General features: G+C 37.5%; 1 protein-coding gene across 2 annotated transcripts in view; it reads right to left on the bottom strand.

The window, feature by feature from the left end:
- The window catches only part of LOC105056381 (putative 3,4-dihydroxy-2-butanone kinase), a 37,230-nt gene extending 20,451 nt beyond the window's left edge, over positions 1-16,779 (bottom strand). Inside the window, exons 1-10 of one of the 2 annotated variants that reach the window (XM_010938556.2) lie at positions 16,584-16,779; positions 15,301-15,374; positions 15,146-15,209; positions 9,720-9,832; positions 9,596-9,643; positions 9,225-9,296; positions 9,050-9,139; positions 5,864-6,037; positions 5,558-5,641; positions 2,964-3,019 (exon numbers count right to left, since the gene is read on the bottom strand). In XM_010938556.2, coding sequence (XP_010936858.1) covers positions 2,964-3,019; positions 5,558-5,641; positions 5,864-6,037; positions 9,050-9,139; positions 9,225-9,296; positions 9,596-9,643; positions 9,720-9,832; positions 15,146-15,209; positions 15,301-15,374; positions 16,584-16,623 — 815 coding nt within the window. In that variant the 5' untranslated portion in view covers positions 16,624-16,779. Of the gene's footprint in view, positions 1-2,963; positions 3,020-5,557; positions 5,642-5,863; positions 6,038-9,049; positions 9,140-9,224; positions 9,297-9,595; positions 9,644-9,719; positions 9,833-15,145; positions 15,210-15,300; positions 15,375-15,482; positions 15,552-16,583 lie in introns of those variants that run through there. The other variant, XM_073247390.1, reaches the window with a different exon arrangement.
- Between the last annotated feature and the right edge of the window lie 5,583 nt (positions 16,780-22,362).

Consider the following 22,362-nt stretch of genomic DNA (forward strand, 5'->3'; position numbering starts at 1 on the left):
TACATCTCTTGCATACTATGAGTACTCGGGTGGTAGGATTTGAGAGATTGAGAGATAAGTACACCACTTGTCCTGATTTTAGACTTATATATCAAGAAATCATGGATGGTAATCATTGTGACTAAGTAGATTTTCTCATCCAACATGGTTACTTGTTTAGGGATCTTAGACTATGCATTCCTTGCACTTCATTTAGACATTTTATTGTTTAGGAATTGCATGTTGATGGCGTTGCTAGTCATTTTGGACGTGATAAGACTGTAGCCATATTAGAGGATTGATTTTATGGACCCTTTTTTAAAAAAAATGTTGCTCGGATTGTGTCCCAGTATCGCACTTGTCAATTAGCTAAGACTAGAAAAAAAACACTAGTTGTACACACCATTGTCTGTTCCATACACACCTTGGCAAGACCTTAGCAATGACTTTATTCCCGAATTGCCTAGGATTGTTAGAGGTCATGGTTCCATCTTAGTTATTGTGGATAGGTTTTCTAAGATGGCCCATTTCATGCCTTGTGCGAAGACAACTGACACCTCACATGTGGCCAAGCTATTCTTCCACGAGATTGTTCAATTGGATAGCTTACCTTCTTTCATAGTATCTGATAGGAATGTCAAGTTTGTAAGCTATTTTTAAAAGACACTTTGAAAGTTGTTTGGGACAACTTTAAAGTTTTCATTTGCTTTCCATCCCAGATTGATGGACAGACTGAGATTGTTAATCGTAGTCTGGAAGATTTGCTTAGATGCCTTGTGGAAAAAAAATTTGAAAACTAGGGCTTGTTGTTACCTACTGCTGAGTTTGCCTATAACAACTCTGTTAGTAGGACCACTAATAAGTCTCCTTTTCAAATTATCCATGATTTAGCCCCTCACCAGCCCATTGACCTTGTGCCCTTACCCCATGGTTTTTGACCTTCTGAATCTGCAGAATCCTTTATTCATCATATTCGAGACCAAGTTGAAATCAGACGTAAAATTGCAATGAGTAATGAGACTTATAAACTTGCCATAAATGTTCACCGTAGCAATCAAAATTTTAATGAGGATGATTATGTAATGGTGCGCATGCGTCTTGAGCGTTATCCTAAATATTCTTTCAAAAAATTACATGCTAAAACTTCTCATTACTTACAAACTTGCCATTGATGTTTACCGCAGAAATCAGGATTTTAATGAGGATGATTATGTAATGGTGCGTGTGCGTCCTAAGCGTTATCCTAAATATTCTTTTAAGAAATTACATGCCACAGCTTCTAGATCTTTTCGTATCATTCATAAACTGAGACCTAATGCTTATTTACTTGATTTACCTTCTAATATGACTATTAGTCATGTTTTCAATGTGAAGGATTTGTTTCCTTATTGAGATACTTTCGAGCCTCCCAAAGTGTCTGCAGGTATTCCTATAGGTAGAGGTTGGACTTCTTCTGTGCCTGTGCCCATCCCCAAGCTTCCGCCAGTTCATCAGTCAGTCCGAAAGCAGATTGAGGGTGTCATTAAGGATGAGATTATGGGTCCAACATATGGTGGATTCCAATGCTATCTGATGCACTGGAAGGGACGTCTTATCTCTGATGCTACTTGGATTACTGAAGAGAAGTTTTGTTATCTCGATCCTGATCTTTTGGAGTCATACCAGCATCGTCAGAGTCGAGTTCTCTTCAGTCGAAGACGTGGGCGCCTTTACGCGTTTACACTAGACGTGGGCGCAAATCCATATTTGATTAGGATTTCCTCATATTGGCCATTTGATTTGAAATCCAAATTTGATTAGAATTTTCTTATATTAGTGATTTGATTTGAAATCCTGATTTGATTATGATTTTTTCAAATTGCTGATTTGATTTGCAATCCTGATTTAATTAAGATTTCCTTAAATTGCTGATTTGATTTGAAATCCTTATTTGATTAGGATTTCCTTAGATTGCTAATTCGATTTGCTTTGGTTTTCCTTATTTATAGGATTCTATATATATATTCTTATTTTGTTAAGATGTGTTGCCTAATTTTGCTACTTCCAATTGTGGGATTGTAAGCCTATAAATAGGGCTTGTAAGACATCACCAGCATGTTATGAATGATTGAGAATTAAAGTATTTTGTAAAAGTTTCTATCTTCTCTGAGTGCTCCTAAATTTCTTCTCTTATCTTTGCTCTGCTATATATCTTCTTCCCCTTCTTCTTCTGTCTTGGTTCTGCATCACCCCTCCTCTCTAACATGGTCCTACTCGAGGCCCATCCACTCCCACCACCTCCTCTTCCAACCCTCCTTCCTCCTCTTTAAACTTTGTCATTGTCCTCATTCCTCCTGTCCATCCAACTTGGTCTCAAGCCTCACCCACTCCCATCACCTCCTCTTCCAACACCTCCGCCCCCTCCTCTCTAAATCCTACCATCGCCCTCATCCCTCCTTTCCATCTAACGGGGTCCCAAGCCTCACCTATTCCCACCACCTCCTCATTAAAGCTCCTCATCCCTCCTCTCTCTGTCCCTCCTCATGCCTCCTCTCCATCTAAACTACTACTCAAAATGGTATTTCAGTGCTAAAGGTCACACATGACCGTCAAATTATGGAATCTCATAAGACTAGGTAAATGAAGATGGACGGTGGGACCACACTGAACCACCTAACCTGAATGACCACTCTAGCAACAAGATTGAGAGGGTGTCTATACGTAATTTTTCCTATAAAAAATTCTGACACCATGCTCTCCTTCTAGCAATAAGATTTTATATTGTCAGAACTTGATATTGTTGAAAACATGTGATCGCTTGTTGTTTTAGTTGAGCAATCTTTGTCAGTGCTAGGCATAGTAGTGAAGTTCCATGGTAGTTGCACCAAAGAATCTTGCCCAAGTAGCCCAATTATTTTAACAAAAAGAAATAAAAAGTTGACCAAGGCATAAAACTAATCAAAAAGTAAATCTACAAAGATAAAGAGTCATAAAACAGTATTTACCCATTAATCATGAGAACCACTCTACTCCCCCTTGTGATAGGAACGTATTGAGTTTCCTGCAAGTAATTGAACAATTACATGTAGAAGATGGAGTTTTTGTGAAAGTAGAAAAATCATTTCTAGTAATGCATAGCATTCTGATAATAGGAAGTATAGACATAAGTTGTCACTGAAAGTATCTCTATTTGAACTTAAGTTAAAAATATGATGTGATTATAAAGAAACTCTACTGCTCATAATGACAAGTAGAGTCATTCAATTTTAGATAGAAAATTCCTGCCTAGAAGTTCTTACGAGCTGAAACAATTGGTAATTGCAATAGAAGCACATTTCATTGAACAACCTTTTGATCCACAAAATAACTGTATTCAAACATGTAAAAGTCATATAGTAGACTAGCAGACCTTACCACTCAACAAGAAGGCTAAAGTCCAATTGATTCATATATGAACAAAATTACCGATCCTCAAAATTAAAATCTAGATACTTAGTGATGAAAGTAAAAGGAGATAGTATAATTGAGTCTGATACATGACTTAGAATCTTCGATAAAAAGTCTACGTCTTAAAAATGAGGGGAAAATAAGAGAGTATTCTGCAAAATAGAGCCCAAGCAAACATGAAGAGGAAAGCAGGCATTGCAACTGAATAAAATCATCTATCATCAGAATCAAACATTATTAGACTTAGGGACAAATAAAAGGCGGAAGAATCATAAACAGTATGATACTGGGTCTAAGAATCTTCGTGAAGAAGTCTGCTGGAACATTAGGGCAAAAAGAAGCATATACATTATTCTGCTCATAGGACCAAAGCAAACATGTACTGCAAAGAAGACATTGCATCTGAATAAAGTTACCTTAGAATCAAACACATTTAGGTTTATGGATAAAAGGGAAAAAATAATACATAATCTGATAATGGATTTGGAATCTCATGAAATGTAGCCTATGCTGCAAAAATTATGCCAAAAAAAAAAAAAAACTGATTTTGTAGCCTACAAATAGCACCAAGAAATGCATGCTGAAAAGCAGGATTAGTGCAGGGCAAATTGGGTATGGTCTGCAATGCATTGAAGGGCCTAGACAATGGACTCAGTTAGGGTTTGGGTCAACAAGTCTCCTAGCTGTCCTGTCACAGAAAACAGAGCAGAGAAGGTATTTTAGTGACTATAAAATTCAAGAATACCAAAAAAAAAATCCAGTTTTAAATCTTTCTGAGATAGAGGGTGAGCTTTGGCTGATGGTAATGTTACTCAATTATAACCTGGAGGTGAGGGGTTCAAAACATGGAAACTATAGATAGACAAGAGAAAGGAGAGAGAGAGAGAGAGAGAGAGAGAGAGAGAGAGTAAATAAAGAAGATAAAAGGGATAGAAGGGCCTAAAGAAATCCTTTTCTTTAAGAGGAGGAGGATTATCCAAATAAAGTTCCAAAAAATATTAAATTATCCAAATAAAGTTCCAAAAATATTAAAAAATTCTGAACAATAACTTTTTTAACCGCCATCACATTGCATCTTAATATGGTATCCCCAGTTGGAACCTTCTTTTGACATCCAGGCACTGTCATCAATCTCACCTTTTCAGAAGATCTCCTCAGATAAATGACAATTCATGCCCCCCCCGACTTGTTAGGATTATTCGTGTTCCCAGTTACCAACCAAAGAGAGAAACACCGGTTAATAGAATTTTTATCCACTAAGACAATAAAAATGTCTAAGGTTTTAGTGGGAAACTACTAGGTGGCTAGGCTCACCCAGCAACCGAAGTGGCCACCCACGACAATGCTGTCAGTCACCACTAACACTATTCTCCTTGACTCAAATTTTTAAGCATCATGTTGTCCAATAATGTTAGAGTTGGATGATATCATGAAGAACTTGTCAAAGTCCACTAGATTCGTAGGCTACTCAAATTCAGATATGCCATAACAAATCATGAGATGATCAAAATATTTGTGCACTCCTTGAAATGAGCAGCTGGTTGAAGATGAATTTTAAGGAAACTATCTCAGTAATAGTTTGTGTGGACCAAGTATACAACCCTGCCAATCTTCAAAGGACTCAAGAAATTTAAAAAAAAAAAAATTCTAGATTGTGAAAGTAAATTCAACGTATTGAATCATAAGGATTTTCCAGCATATTGGTTCAGATTTTATGCAAACAGAAACCATTTTCATACTACTCTAGGCACCTAATTGATGTCTCATGCAATTCAATATCTCTGGCAATACAAGGATTCAGAATTTATGCTTGAAATGAAAGGTGGCCTGAGGCTTTTACATTCTCCACATCCAGACTGGAAAACTAACACCACCTTATACTTCTATGTTGTTGTGACATACCCCTTTTCAGGAACCATACCAGTTTAGGATGATATGATGACAAAAAAATCAAGAACACAAGTTATGCTGGCAAGTAGCTGATGAAAATAAACTTGGTTAGTTTGCATCAATGGGTTTAGCAGGTAGCTAAGCACTTGCATTTGAATAATAAATAAAAGATCTTACCCAAAAAAGGGGAAAAAGAATCTGGCACATGAAGGAAAATAATGAACTGGAGAATAAACTTAAATATTAGTCAAATGAAGTATACCGTTGACAAAATCTGCTTGAGAACATGAGATACTACTACATCAACAGGCTGGAGGTCAGCAACAGCAGCCCCAGGCTCCCCATGCTGAAAAAATGAACAGTGAAACTAGGCCTTTTAGTTCTGGAATAAATACCAGGATGCCTATATAATTTTGATCCACATTTCCAGCTGATACGCATTGGCAGATAAAGTAATGCAACATCATATACCAAGTCAGAGAAACAAGATACATATACAAGTGATGGTGTAATGAAGGCTTGTAATTGAAGCCGATTTGTCAACAAAATTTGTTTAAGTCAAACTTACAATTCCAAGACCAAGCTCCATCAGTCCTGGACCTAAACGATCAGATGTGACGTGGCCAGGCAGTGTACATACGGACAAGGCAACTCCCATTGTTCCCACCATTTCAGATGCACACTTTGCCTCTGCAGCAACATCAGCAAGGGACAGACCAGCATCTGCAGCTGCCCCAGCAACCTATCAATTACAGAAGCATGTATAAGTTTGAAAGTATGAGGGAAAAAAGACCACAAAAATATATTCTTCAAAGGATTTCCAAAATATCTAACAGTGAGCTCTGACACTTGACATGCATGTTTGATAACTGGGTCGAGAATGTGAAAAGATCACAACTTTAATCATAATGACCTAGCTAAATAGTCCTCTAAGGGGTCACACTTTTTTCCAGTAGCAGATTCTGAACATCCTTACTCCTCTTGAACTCAATATTATCCAAATGACAAAGCATCAAACTAATGTACAGTCATGACCAGACTATCACCATGTAGAATGGCACATTCTTATCATCTTTGTTGGATAGAAGCAGGATGAATTGACTATGAATTTAACATCTAAAACACAAAGATGAATCTGGAGAACTGTTTCAATGCAGCCATAATGTTATTAGTATGCACCATGGCAGCTAGCATGTTGCCAGACCTTAACAGAATATAAAGGACACAATTATTAAGCCCAACATAATTATATTTTTCCAAGCAACCCCAAATGATTTCATTGTAAACTAGTAGAGAATGATGGCTGCCAATAGGAAAAGAAAATAAGGTGGTTCACTTATCTGGAGTTTCCATGTGCTTCCCAATCACTTCTCCTTCTATCTGTCTTCTTTTCATTTGCTTGCTTAAGTTTCAGCTATTCTATTTCTGTTTTCTACAGATTTGAGGCTGAACTGCATCCATATACTAGTTCTAAGCCCTTAAGGTACAAGGAGTGCGTTATTCAAATTTGAGTTTCAAGAATCTTTATTACTCCTTTTGTTCAAGGTATTACTGCGAATATGACTACTGTCCCATCTAATAAGGAATGTTAAAGAAAAATTCAAGATCTGTCATCTCTTTTGCCATCTTTCTCAACCTCAAAAACAGCATTTATTGCTAACCCTATACCTAGATCTACATAACCTAACCAAAACTCCATCACGTTCTCCATATAATCGCAGTAAGTGACAATGAGAATAGGAGCAATAGTTCTTATTCTTTTAGAACCACAACCCCATCATATAACCTAACCAAAACCCCATCAGATTTCCCATAAAATTGCGCTACCAGAAAGCAATGGTTCCTTTAGAAACTGATAAGCGGGAGAGCACAGGATACATTCTCATAACATAGGAGTATACCTACTAGATAATAGTATTCTTAAAGTAAAGGTCTTCTCTATGCAAAATATTTAACATGTGCAATCTAAAATGTGCAAAAATATGCATTGCATCAGACTAATAGCAGTGAGTTTTCAAGAGCTCAGAGATGCCCGGTAATAAGAGCAACTCCAATATTTCAGAATACAAGCTGAACCCACACTTTTTCATGTCTTTCGACTAGAGTGACTGTTTCACACCGAATAGCAAATTGGCTTTTATATTTTCCCATCAAGTTCACCATAGTCTAACCAGTACTCTGAACTTCATGCCTAAGAACTTGTAGACATGGAATAGGCATTCCATCACCATGTGCCTCCCCCACTTTTTAGCACCCTAGATGCCATTATGCCACTATAACACTGTCTTAAATCAGCAATTGAATTAGCTGATAAGGACGTGCTCATTAATCAATGTACTGTACTGGATCTCAACTGGTCCAGCAATAACAGGCATAACAAAGAGCATTAGTTGCTTGATTTGGGGATTGACTCATATTTTTCTTTTTCTATTTAATTGCTCAGGACTATGGTTTAGATATGGGGTCAGAGGATTGTAATTTATGTGAAGACTTGATCTGCTTTAACCAAAGATAACTACTATTGATTGTCAAAATGCATTCTATCTTCATCAAGGCACATGGCCTGCTGCTTGCATCAAAGGCACAAGTGATGACACTTCTTGCCAAGACATGACCCAAACTACATGTTTGTTCTTTGAACTCTTGCAACACTGAAACCAGAAACTAATCATGTGTGCCTATAAAAGAACTGTTTATACATCATGATGGTGTGAATGAAGGCAGAATACTATTAGTTCTACTCTCCAACTCCTTAAGTTTGGGCTGCATAGAAGCAGAATCTTAGAAAGCAAAACATATTATGAAGCAAGCACATATGCCTATACACAAAGACATACACATATGTCATTTCACAGGGAAATAGTCTAAAACCATTTTTTTTCCTTTTCTCACATCATTTCTGCATGTGAAATTGATAACATAAAGCATTCACTGTTTATACATACATACATCCATACATAGGTACGTACGTACACACATTATGTATGCATGCATGTATGTATCTATATATGTATGTATGTATGTATATACATACATACATATACATATACATACATATGCATATACATATACATACATATGCATATACATATATGTATACATGCATATGCATATATACATATATATACATATACATACATATGCATATACATATATGTATATGTACCACATACATATATATATCTATATGTATATACATACATATGCATATACATATATGTATATGTACCATACACACACACACACACACACACACACACATATACATATACATACATATGCATATATGTATATGTACCATATACATACATACATACATACATACATACATACATATATATATATATATATATATATATATATATATATATATATAGACACACATATACATACACACACCATGATAAAATTAGGGAGAAATGTGTACGACAAAATCCTTATAATTACTCTAAAAAAATTGTCCTGCTTGTGCAGCTGAGGCCAGCAAGTTGTATAAGATCTACATGGTCAGATGCACTATTTCAATCTCTATATATGATTGTCTGGTACACATATTTAAGCAAGCTTTCAGGCTTCCCGAATAGAAAATATAAACATTTGGATAACATTTAAAATTTTAAATAAAAGCCAATTTTGGTGTTGATGAGCAATAAGGATAGCATATATTTGTTTAGAATCAATCCATGTTATCCAACATAAAACAACTGCCATAGCTCATACACAAGATGGAAAAAAAGAACCTAAGGGAAAATACCTTGTTAACTAGTATGGTTCCTGCTAAACCTCTTCGCCCAGCTACACCTCTACGTGGTGGGAGAGCACAGTCATCTCCAACAATAACCATCTGCAGAAATAAAAACTTACTGGAATTTGCAGAATCCATCCCCAAGATTACATATGATTTCTGGAAATAGTATATAATTTTATACCTCTACTTTATAGCCTTCAGATTTAGCTTGCTCAGCTGCCAGACCAAAATTAAGTCGATCACCAGTATAATTCTGTCAATGTGCAAAACACTGTCCTCTTAGAAAAAAAACACCATGGCAAAGATAAAGTACAATATTTACTAGGGCAGTGGAGATGAGAGAGTAATCACTTAGTATTCTTCTTTAATTCAAACAATAAATTTAAAAAATGTTAATATTTCACATGATGTGCAGAAATCCAAATAAATGACAAATCAAACAACTAAGAGGCAACAAGATACAAATTACAAAAGGATATAAAGTTCTAATGTACAGATATGTTACTATGATAACATTTCCCGTGATATATAATCAAGGTAATACTACAATACCGTGACTATTAGAAGGCATCCTTTAGGACCTGTGACAGCTCGAATGCCCTATAAGATCAGATCAAGTAAGTCTGACTTACACCAAACAGTAAGAATGAGGTAAATCATGCCAAAGAAGTCATACAGCTAAGATAGAAGTAACATGTGGAGAAGTGAAAACATCCCCACAAATGGCTGCTGTCAGCATCCCTGCTCCAACATATCCAGACTGAGCAGGTTCATGGCCACTTCCACCCCCTGTACAGAAGGCAGTATCATTTAAACAAATAGAAAACTACCTATTAAATGATGTCATTGATAATCATTACACCAGAACTAGGTGAATCATTACACCAGAACTAGGTGAACTGACAACTAGGTGGATTAAACTGTTAGACTTAGAAGTATATGAAGCTCAACAGTATCATACGTATATATTAGAAACCATTGATGCAGACATACACATTTTGAAACAAGGGCCAATATTAAACTAATGGCTAAAAGACACCTTGAAATTAATGTCATTCATTATCATTAATCTATAGCATAATATGAATGCTGGACATCTTTGGTGGAGTTAAAGGTTCGAGGCAAGGTTGATGAGGTTGAGAAGCTTTTAGTGCATTGAGTGGTCACGACACCCCAGGTAGACTACATAGATAATTTCACTGAAAAATACTAAGGGTGGCACAAAATTATATGTAGACACAGAAGATGGCTATTGGTGAAATAAGATATGGAAGTGGGGAATGCTATAAGCCTATAGCCAAGACAGGCAATAGTAGAACTTTTTACAAATAATGTTAGCCTAGACACAACCAATTAAGATGATCCTGTGCAACAAATAGCAGAATAGATCAAGATTACTAAATGATGGTGTTAGACCAAGGATTTACGTCTCACCAAAACAAACCAGAATCTTCAATGCAATATTGTTCTGTAGGAACGAGATCAGGATGGGTAAAGGATAGAAGTTCTCTCTTGGATTAGAGACATCTTGACTGTCCTAATCCATCCCAATCATCCCAGTTATGCCCGGCCCTGACACTTGGAAAGCACCAGGACAGTCGAGAGCTACCAGAATGCAAAATTTTTCCATTTTATTTTTATTGTTAGTCACTGTTTCATCATCCAAAGTCCAAACATCCCATCCCGTCTTGATACCAACACCATCTTAGGAGCAAACCATGACATAACTGACACCAATATTTACACCCTTGCATTAGACCATTTCAAGTCCTCAGATTCACTCTACAGCTCTTGTTCCTCATGCCACACTAGTGAACAATGTAAAATTTGCCACTTATGCAACCCTTCTTGCTTTTACTGTTCATTCCAGGACAGGACAGGACAGCATAGTTGGGATAGATCAAAACAGTCATTAAGAACAATAAAAAAGAAAAATAAAATTTGTTGTGTTTAACTATGCTGGCCATCTCATGCATTCCAAGTGTTGGGAGGCAACCGGGACAATCAAGATGAGCTAGGATGATCAGGACATCTCAGCTCAAGAGAGAGCAGGTGTCCCTCACACATCTTGGTCCCTGTCAAAATGTTACAATGTCGAGGATCTTGGTAGAATCAAATTCTTAAAGTTTCAAGTTGCCGGAACGTAATTTTATTTCTTAGTTTTTCCATAATTATTCTGTTTTATTGGGTCAAAATTTGTAAGGTATTCCTTACGGGTACTATTCATGCTATAGTACCATGAACTGTAACTGTGTCTACTTTTGGGGTGCTTCAGGCACTTTTTAGTCTCTTTTCTTGGCTATGAGTCCTAATGGGAGTCAAATATGTCCATATTTAGTAGGTTGTTTAAGATTAATTTATTTCCTTTTATGGGCCTGTTTGGATATTCCTACGGGATTAGGCTGAAAATCCTGCAGAAATTGGGCACATCGGCCTATCCAACTCACATTTTCTAAGGACCTGCCCAAATCCTAGCTTTTGGACTGCAAGAAGAAAAAGGGATCCATGGAGGTCTTTTTTTTCTTCCCATAAGATTTGGACTGGGAGGTGTTTGGTTGATAAAGTCATGCATAAATGGGCAGCCCAGTCCACGAATACTACAGGATTTTGAGCCCAACCTCGTAGGAATATCCAAACAGGTCCTAAAAGAGTCCAACTAGAGTCAAGAAAGTTGGCTTCTTGAGGCTACTGAAATGGTATAACTGATGATTTTGAAAAAAAGAGCATGTGGATTTATTTTGAGACTAAGATGTGAACTTAGGCCTTCTTCCTCCACTGTCTTCTTCCTTTTCGTTAGTTCTATTCTTCTTACACTCTCTCCTACTCTCTTCCATGCTCTACTCCCTAGTTTCCATTCTTTCTATAAAAATTTAAAAAAAAAAATCCAAAAGATCGCTTCTCTTTTTAGAACTTAATTTGGATCTGAATCTATATACTTGGCTGTTAGTCTTTTGATCCCGAATTCCAGAGGGGGGGTTATTCAAATAATATTCCATTCAGGTAGGACCTAAATTCTCGCTCTAAAACTTTCTTTGTTCCTTCATGTTTCCATTTTTGTCAATTTATATATAGGATGTGCTTTTTTGTAAATTTACAACACCCATGCTTAATTGACGTATATCATCACCATCACCTCAATGCCTTTAGGAAGAATGAATAGCTAAATTGGAACAAAACATGGATAACATCATGTTATATGTTGTCATACTTATGGTAATATACTCTAATGAGTAATGACTTTAGATCTTAGAAGATTTTAGTCAAGATACCCATCATGATTTAACATAGTTCTAGATCTAATAGTTTATTCATAAAATCACATCTATGATGAATGGGGAGAAAATGTGACCTTTCGGAAGAATCAAAAGAAAATAGAGAACTAGAGCAAAAGGAGAAAAAATATGCCCCTCCAACATAATTGCACTCTTTTGAACTCTAAAATCCAACAAAGCCGAGGCTAGTCGCAAGCCTAGATGAGAAAAGTGGAGAGTTGACATTAGGTTGATAGCCAATTGTAGAAAACTATAGCAAAGTACGGGATTTGTTATATAAAATAATGGAGAGATAGATGAAGACATAAGTAATAGAATTAGAGTTGGTTGGATGAAGTGGAGAGGTGCCTCCAGGTGAGATCAATGCACACTTTGGAGACCTAAGGGAAAATTATATAAAACTATAAGCACTGCGGTGCTGTAGAGCATAGAATTTTGGGCAATTGACTGGGGTCAAGGAATCAAGTTAGGTATGGAAGAATTAATAATATTAAGATGGACATGTGGAACAATCAGAATGGATAGATTGAGAAATGAATAAACCAAAGATGTAAGAGTTGGACAACTTAAGGTCAACAAGATAGAAATTTGAACGAGATGATATGGGAACATGCAACGAAGAGCTCAGGGTACTCCAACAAAGATGTACCGAGCTGTGCAAAAAAGGTTATAGGAAAAATGAATGAAAGACATAAGTTACATTGATGGAGGTCCTAAGGAAAAGGATGGAAAGCTTGAAATAATACTAGACATGGCCTTAAACAAGAATACTTGGTGAACAAAGATACATAAGGCCAACCTAAATCATTGCGAAAAGCTTAGATAGCTATGGTGATGCAGCACAAGGTGCAGTCAGCATCTACTATGACCAACCAGACCACGCCAAGCTTCACAAGGGCTAATGGATTCATGGGAGAAGACTTCAAATTGAGACTTTATCAAATTTTAGTCAAGTTTGTATACTTGTAATTGAATAATCCTAGCATGTATCCTTAGCATCGAGTCTTATTTCAAGTATCATTTTGCAGTGATTTAATGCCCATATTAGGGTCAAGGGTCTTGTCCTATATATAATTCCAATATATTGTATGAAAGTGGCCTTTTGGCATATTAATAAAATTTTTCAAAAAGAACTTCCTTCACTGAATGAAGGGTTCTTTGATCCAACTTGTTTCAATTGTGTATTGATCTTTGAAGTGTAATCCCAGCGATCAAATTGCTCTTCATCCGACTCATTGTCTCATATGGTTATGATTGAACTGTAAAATCACCTTAAAATCTCTCTGTCTCTAGATCATGATTTTCCTAGGCTCCCTATAAAAGCAGAAGCAAGAAAAGAACAAATCCATCATACAACAAGCAAAAAGGAAGTTTGTGTTTTCTATGTTTGGGAGTGGGAGGTCAACATTTCACACCTTCCAATGCTGATCACCTCCTAATCATTATCAAACCCTCATGTTCTGATCTCTTGCTGTCCTCCTTTCTCTCTTTTTATCAAAATGTAGGGACCTCACTTCTAGTGATCAAATATATTAGGCACCTCCCGAAGTTGCAGGCTCTCACAATTTACAAGGGGCTACAACATAAGCCTAGGATCCACCATTACTGGAACAATGAACTTTCAAACCCAGGTTGCGAAAGCTGACCTATTATGGAACTTCCACCAACACATGAATCAAGCTTGTAAATGATCCCATAAACCACAAAACTTGATTTAGAGCTCTCCATTGAAAAAAAATACAGCAAAATATCAGACTAAGGCCTAATTAACCCATTTTGGTTCTCTTGGCAAGACATTAGGTATGCATAAGCTATTTAATTCCCATAGTGACAGGAAGAACTCAATTATCCATAAAAGAGTTGATAGAGACAAACTTCTTGGATGAATATATATCCTAAGCCATAACAAACATGAGGACTTATATCATTTTCACTCTAAGAAATAGTGGTCTATAGTGATTCTTCTATGAAACCGATGAAAGAATTAGGATGTGTCTTCTGATATTAAAGATACCATTGATTAACAGCCAGCAAAGCTGACTGTTGGGGCAAACTGAAGTGTGTGTTTGCGTGTTGCAAAGTGCACAAAGGACAATAACCAAATTGGTAATCAATTATTTCTAGTCAGTGATTGTTAGTCAGTGTTGTATTTGATCCTTGGCAATAACAACAAGAAAGTTGGGCCACATTTAAAATTTTTAGGCTTGTTATACTGCACATGAGATGTGTAAAGAAAGAAGCAAAAACATACAATGCAAATTGGTAGTTTTATCCTATAAGAAAGATAGAAAAGATTGTTACCGCACAAGTGCCAGTTACATGGTCACTATATGCTACCCTCTGTTAGGAAAGCATAAGAACAATGCATGTAGAGGCAAAGGAATAGGTTACAAGAATAAGGAAGTAAAAAGAGACATAAGGAACATTTCCAGAGGCATATAGAAGCATAGAAGAAATCATGTAATGGGGAATGACTATTATAACATATTTCTCAAGATTGTTTCTGGTGTTTTTTTTACAGTTATTTTATTCAAAGGTTATCTTTTTCAGTAGATTTTAAGGGTTATCATTTTGTTTATTCTTTGTAGTTTACCACGGAAAGATGCGCATATCCATACCACAATCCATGATGGATTTTAAGAAGTCCAAAATCATTACTCTTCAACAAGGTAAAATATCCCAAAGCTTTCAAAACCATTACTATGCAACTATGCTCAGCATATATGATTATCAGGCATGAAATAAGTTTCATAAAAGATCTATTGTAGCAGATGAAAAATGGGTTGGGAATTGCCAGAAAGAAAGAAAGCTTGATTGCAAATCTACGCACCAGATATGACTGCAACCTTGTCGTTAGTTGTGCTCGAGACATCAGCACGCAATACAACCTTAATCTGCCTCCAAAACAAAATTTCGCTTCAAGATCAAGGCTACAAGTTCATAAGACAATCACTTAAAACTAGCACATATTCATATAACTGTCACCTGTGGGAAGCCATCTAAGTATTGCAAACCAGGATAAGTTTCAACAAGGCCCTCAATGAACTCAGTCACCACATCTGCACCCACAACAGTCAAAACTTTACTCCTCAATCCCAACTTAATTTGTATATCTTACGAAAGATGTATGCCATTAAAATGGCAACAAAAAAAAAAAAAAAGATCACCCGATATCCACATGACATGCTCCTCAAATTTAATTCATCAGCATATTCAAAGCAATCCACATTAAAGTTAGTATTTGACAACAAAATAGGAAGGAACGAAAGCATTAGAATAGTAGATATAGGAAGCTAACCTTTGGAGGGAAAAAAACAAAATAAACAAAATAAAGCAAAACTTTCAGAACAAAAGAAAAGAAAAGCACATCTGAAGAACATTTCAGAGATAAATACCAATGCAAAATCTCCCAAAAAAAAAAAAAAAAGACTGGAATCAAAATGAAAACAAAATTTTCAGAAAGGGCGGAGGATAACCAATCTCCACTCAGTATTATCCATAATCTAACATCATAAAAAAGATTTCCAAGAAACACTATATAGTAAAAGAAAAGGAAAATTAATGGGCATTTGAGAGCATGCAAAATCTTTACAAAGTTAATGATCGCTCAGGAGATGGATGCTTTCAAGAAAAGGTTGGAGAATGATATATCTCCACACAGCACCATTCACAATATAGAGTTGAGAGAAAGACATCCAAGAAACCATATGCAATAAAAGATAGAAAATGGCAAATTCCCCGGAAATAATGAGAGTTCGAGAGATGAACACGGCATGCTTCCAGAAAATCAAAATAGAGCGAAATTTCGAAAAAAGAAAAATGTTGGAGAACAACCAACATTCGATATCATCCACAATCCACAATAATAGGAAAGAATGCCGAGTAACAATCATTTAGTACGAGAAAAGAACAAAAAAATTCCATCGAGCATTTCATAGATGGACCTAGTATGCAGAAGTCTCCCAAAAAAGAAAAATCAAAAAAAGAAAACATGGAGGGATACCCATTTCCGGCCAACATTATCCACAAAATGAAGACTTCCAATAACCATTATATAACGAAGAAATGGAATGAGCCTCCCTATAGTTGCATACTTTCAGAAAGAAATAACCACAAATCCAACACCTAAAGCCCTCGAATCAGATCAGACACACAACCAAGGTAAGAAATCGCCAAGAACCATAAGAAGATAGTGATCGAGATCGACAAAATCGAAGGAAAAAAATCAAGAAAGCACTAGGGTTGATTAAGAGTGAATCGGGACAAACCCTTGGGGTCATTGATGAGCTTCTTCCCCTGGTACGACATGGTGGAGAATCCGATGCGAATCGCGGTGCTACTCTTCGATCAGGCGAGGCCTCCGAGCACTCCACCGCGGGGGATTGGAGAATCCGGGGGATTTCTCCTCCTCGATCGCTCGGCGAGAAGAAACCCTAGACTTCGAGAGAGAGAGAGGGGAAGAGGAGGGGGGGGGGGGGGGGGGGGAGGGGGGTAGGGGAGAGAGTGCGGGGGTTGGGCGGTCTTCTGTTGCCTATCGGACTTCGGTTTTCTCTCGTTGAGCCCTTCTCTATTTAAAAGATATTCTTATCTATTTAAAAGATATTTAAAAAAAAGAGCGTTGTTAGCCAGCATCCTGTCCGAATTAAAAAATAAAGTTACGCAAATACCCCTAGTCGGTGCTCGAATCTACAGTTCTGTCCGCGTTGGGGGGCAACCAACCGTCTGAATAACACCGCCCTACATAACAGCAGCCGTTGCCTTATAGCAGATTGCATCACTAGATTATATTATTATATTCTCTAATAAGGTTAAAATTTAAATCTTATCTTTATTCTCCTCTCTTTACATTAGGAGCCTTTTGTAATGGGTTGATGGCTAGATAGCGATGGACTTTGGGACGTGGCCTAACAACCGTTAAGCTACCGTTGGGTGGCAGCCAAATGGAAGATTAGATATTTAGTGGCATCTTACGTAATTAACTCCAAAAGTTAATGGTTAATAATATTGGATGGTAGTTTTCTCCCTTCCGGAAACAAGCGGCATTCATGGGGAGAGGATTTTGCTGTTCCGCTTAGAACAGGGCAATTTGGAGATGGACAGATCTTGGCCGTTCATCAATATGATATGCGGGCCCCGCCGACCTTGTGGATAAAAGACGACGGACGTTGGAATGTTCGATGGAAACAGCGGACAGCCTTTTCCCCAGCTGGGTGCTCCAGACGGTGCCGGCGGGTTGCGAAAGGATATCCGCGGACACCCTTGCTTACACTCGTGGAAACTTGCCACGTATCCCGAGCTTCATCGAACTACGGGCGATGTGGGACCTGCTTGAAAATGCAATTCCTGTTGGTGACTGTGCAGCAAAAGGGAGGAGCATTTTTTTTTTTTTTTTTTTGGTAGGGAGGAGCATTCGAAGTCCCGTGCATTTGGCGTGACGTAGCTCACCAAAGAGGAATTCCCCTTCCTCCGCGCTTAGCTCCCGACACACGGATGTCAAAGCCCTCCGAACTCATCATTTCATCCATTTGCATTGGATCTTAATCAGTAGACTATCCTACGGTGGATCTGCGCCAAGAAACACGAATCCTTCTTTCGTATAAAAGATACGACCTCGATCCTATCTTGACTTGGCTTGTAGCTTAAGAGTAGCTATTGACTTAAATTTCGTTGCCACTTACATGGTGAATAAGAGGAGGTTATTAACCAAACTAGCCAAAAAATGTAAGGAAAAAAATGGAAGGTAAAATGATTAGTGAAAGACTCAAAGGAAAAATAAGCCACGTAACTTCAGTAATTTTATGTTATAAGAGAGACCAAAATAAATTAACCACCCAATTTTATTTTTCCACTTCTTCACAACTTTACCTATCTAATGGGAGAATATCAACCAAACGGTAAATAATTTCAATCAAAATTTTGTTACAGTACTCTTTTATAATATTTTATTATAAAAAATATTTAAAATATTTTTTATATATTTTATTATTTTTTAAAAAAATAATTTTTTATTATTATTTTTTTTTTCTTCTTCCTCTTTCTGCTGCAGCATTCGCCCCTCGACACCACTCGTAGCTCCTCTGTGCCCCCCGGTCCCCCTTCTGTGGCTCCTCCGCCCTCGTCTCCCCCACACACCTCTCCTCCGACTGCCTTGGCTCTTCCACCCTCTATACCCCCAACCACCGATCCTGACGCTCATAACTTCTGCACTGCCCTCTCCCACACTTGCTCGTGGTTTCCGCCAACCCCCCCATCCTGAGCACCCGTGGCTCCTCCATCCTCAGGCTCCCCAATGCATCCTCCATCTCGGTATCCGCCCATATCTTCTGTGCTGCTCCCCAACACCCCCCATATCCCCCCTAAGGCCCGTCCTCGACTTCTGTGCCACCCTACAACTCCACCCCCACTAGCCCATGATTTCTCCATGCTGCCGCAAATTGCCCCCTCACCTCGCACTACTCTCTCCCATGCATACTCGCCCTACCTTCTGTGTCGCTCCCTAACACCCCCAATCCCCTTCTCCCTTGGCCCACCCCCAACTTCTACACCGTTTCACAACCCTACCCACACCGACTCATGGCTTCTCTGCATTGTCGCAAACCGCCCCCTCACCCCATGCCACCATAGCTTCTGCACATCCCATTGTCCGTCCTATAATTTCTTCACGCCACCGCCTCCCGAAATATGAAAAAAAATTTTGAAAAAAAATAATAAATTTGATTGTGGTATGAAATAATTCTAAACTTTAAAATATTTACTACACCAGTTATACATATTGGCATTTTAATTGGTTGAAATTCGAATGGTCCATGTTTAATCTGATGGTTAGAAATAGACAAATAAAAAAAATTAAAAATTCTATTGAAATACTGTAGCAAAATTCTTTCAGTCACTAATGTGCTGGCCAAGAATGATTAATTTATTCACCTCTGCTTAGCTATTTGGCATGCTTAAGTACACTAAAAAGATCTAAAAGTTCTAGCTTACAGTGGGTTGGTGACTAAACAACAAATTAGTATTTACCAAAAAAAACAAATTAGGAATATTGAAAGTCTAATGCCTTTCGGTATTGTGATGCCATCTCTAATCCATGAGCTGATTTAGGCTTAAGCCACATGGTTGTATCTCATTGTTTTTTCAAAGTTTTTATTTGCTAGTGGACTTCATCCACTTTTGGCATGCAATAAGCAAGGTTGTCTCGCTTCGCCACGGCAACTTAGCGCCCCAACTCATGGCACGTGGCATGAATCATGATTATCTATACCCTGGGGATTTTTTGGTAATATCCAGACCCTGGGTTTGATTGTTAACATTTTAACTTTTTCCCTAGTTGTATGCTCAAGTCAGTGGGCTGCACAAAAAACTCTGTAGGCCATGCCTTGTCCATAAATTGTTTTACACCAATTAGTGCTAATTGACAAATACCACAATCTACGCTTCGTTACGTGTCTCTAAGATTTATTATCCTATGTTTGGCATGGGATCCGCTTGAAAGCAAGCCTCCAATTGGCCAATGAAAAGCAAATCAAGACCATGGCAGTTGGTTTGGCTTGCAACTTACTTTTGTTTATAATAATTGAGGTGCATGCTTTGGTTTCTTCCCAAAAAAATTTTCGGTATTAATACCTTAACACATGGCATGCGGTACCTAGGGATGGCAATCGGATTGGATCAAGTCATATACATATCGGATTAATGCAGGTCAGATCAGAAAATCATCAATCCAATCTCAATCTATTTATTAAACGGATCAAAAAACTCAAATCTAAATCCAACCTTATTAAACAGGTAACTCGATCCGACTCATTTAACCCATTTATTAAACAAGTCAAATTAGGTTAAACGAATTAAATGGGTTAAACGGATTAAATAAATTAAATAGGTCGGATTAAATGGATCAAAAATAAATTAAATAAATTTTAAACATATTAAATAGATCTGAAACGGATTAAACATGTCAGATTAAATGGATTAGAAATATATTAAACAGATTAAATGGGTTATCTGACTCAATTCAATCTAAATATTAAATAGATTAAATAGATCCGATATCTAAAATTCAAATCCGATCCAAATATTAAACAGATTAATTAAATAGATCGATTTATTTATGATTCAAATCTGTTTAGTTTAAATCCAAATATATTTATGACAGATCAAATATGGATCAAATTGATAGATCAAATTATATTTTACCGGCTCAATGATATTTTAATTATCCATATCCCAAGCATAACTCTTAATCTTTATTCTTAAACTGAAGTATCATCCTTTGGGCAAAGCAACGAGAGTGGCATGCAATCTGCCACTTTTTTTTTACCTAATTCTGTACTATTTCCTTTTTGAGAGAGAGACTTGGTTTCCATGGATCTCATGGTGGTGAGCAATGTGGGGCAAGTGCCTTTTGCTTTTGTATCCTGGGATGTTGACTTTTCAATTCCTTGTGGTAAGCATTCCAAGGATATTCCATCCATATAAATCTAGCTGTGGTGTTTGTCATGCGAATATCCAAAAGCTTGTCGTGGAATCCGTTACCCATAGAACTTATTAACACATCACAAAAGATACTCTGCAAAAGAATTAAAGAAGAAAAAAAAAGTTGCCTCTTGCCTCGTCTACTTAGGGCCCATTATTTGAAGGATAAAAAACTCATCTAAAAGTTTATATTTTTTGAGATAAATATTTTTTAAATAATATTTAGATAAAAAAAATTTTCAAACGATAATCTGGAAACATATATTTTTTTAGATAAATATTTTTTAAGTAACATTTAAATAAAAATTAATATTTTTATATTTTTTTATATATTAAAAAATAGCTTTGGAATTTATTTTTTGTATCCTTATGTTTCACCAAGATCCGGTACCACACGGTACAGCAAGAAGAAAGAAGAAATAAAATAAGAAACACCATATAAATATGTGGATCGGCCTCAAGTCTACCTTCACGAGACGTACAAGCTTCACTATGAGAGAATAAAACAAAATCAATATAAGAGGAACTCACTACTCAATCATTGTACAAAATTTTCTCAACAAGAAGTCTCAAAATTTTCATAAAAACTCTCTGAAACCTCTCTTGAAATCTTTCTGCACCTTCAGGACATCACCAGCTCTCCAACACAACTGATGGCTCGTCAATCGGAGTTTTATAGACTTCAAAAACTTCGAAATACTATTATACTAGGAAATAAAATCCCATCAAGCCTAGAATCATCTGTGGCCATTCGATCGTAATCGACTCGCACCAGAGCCATCCGATCACGCACATTAGGGCCATAGATCATCTGATCAAATTCGAAATCAACCTCAGCCGTTCGATCGTAACTGGCTACAATCTGGGCTGTCAGATCGCGCAAAAAATAATCTGAACTGCGTGTGGACCACATGTTCAGTCCATGCGATCCCATGGACCGCCCAACACCCCCGCGGTCCATGATGGACCGCACAGGGAAGCTGGGCCTGGGCACCCGCATGCACTGGGCTGGCCCATTCACGCATGCCCGTGCTGGGCTCGCCCACGTGCTGGGCCGAGCGCGCATCTCCACCGAGCCGGGCTACATCACCGCCAGCCGCCTCGTGCACCATGCCACCGCTCTGAATATTCTTTTGCATGTATCTTCTCCATTTGGATTTTGTTTGGACTGTTCTTGGACTCGTTGGACTCTATTCGTCATCTTGGACCTCGCTATAGGCTCAATATAGACTGAATCTTGAGGTATATTTTCTAACAATCTCTACATCAACTCGATATTCAACCTCTATCTATCTTTGAGAGTCTGTGATCTGTCTTACCCCCATGCCCTAAGGCATACCTGCTGTCTTATAGATGGACAAACGTGGGAGACAAGCCAGGTCGCTCGATCCCACTTCCGTTATAGGCTGTGTCCACTCTTACCAAAGATTTACTTGGGATATCACCCTGTAGCAATAGAAATCTCATCCTGTGACGTCACCTCTCGTCCTCTCGAGTCTCCAGTCTAGTATCCGATCTACCTCCAACTGGAGCTCCACCTTGCTCTAGTCTCTTTCTGGCTTCTAAAGCTCCACC

Source organism: Elaeis guineensis, chromosome 13 (genome assembly GCF_000442705.2).
Source record: "Elaeis guineensis isolate ETL-2024a chromosome 13, EG11, whole genome shotgun sequence".
NCBI lineage: Eukaryota > Viridiplantae > Streptophyta > Magnoliopsida > Arecales > Arecaceae > Elaeis > Elaeis guineensis.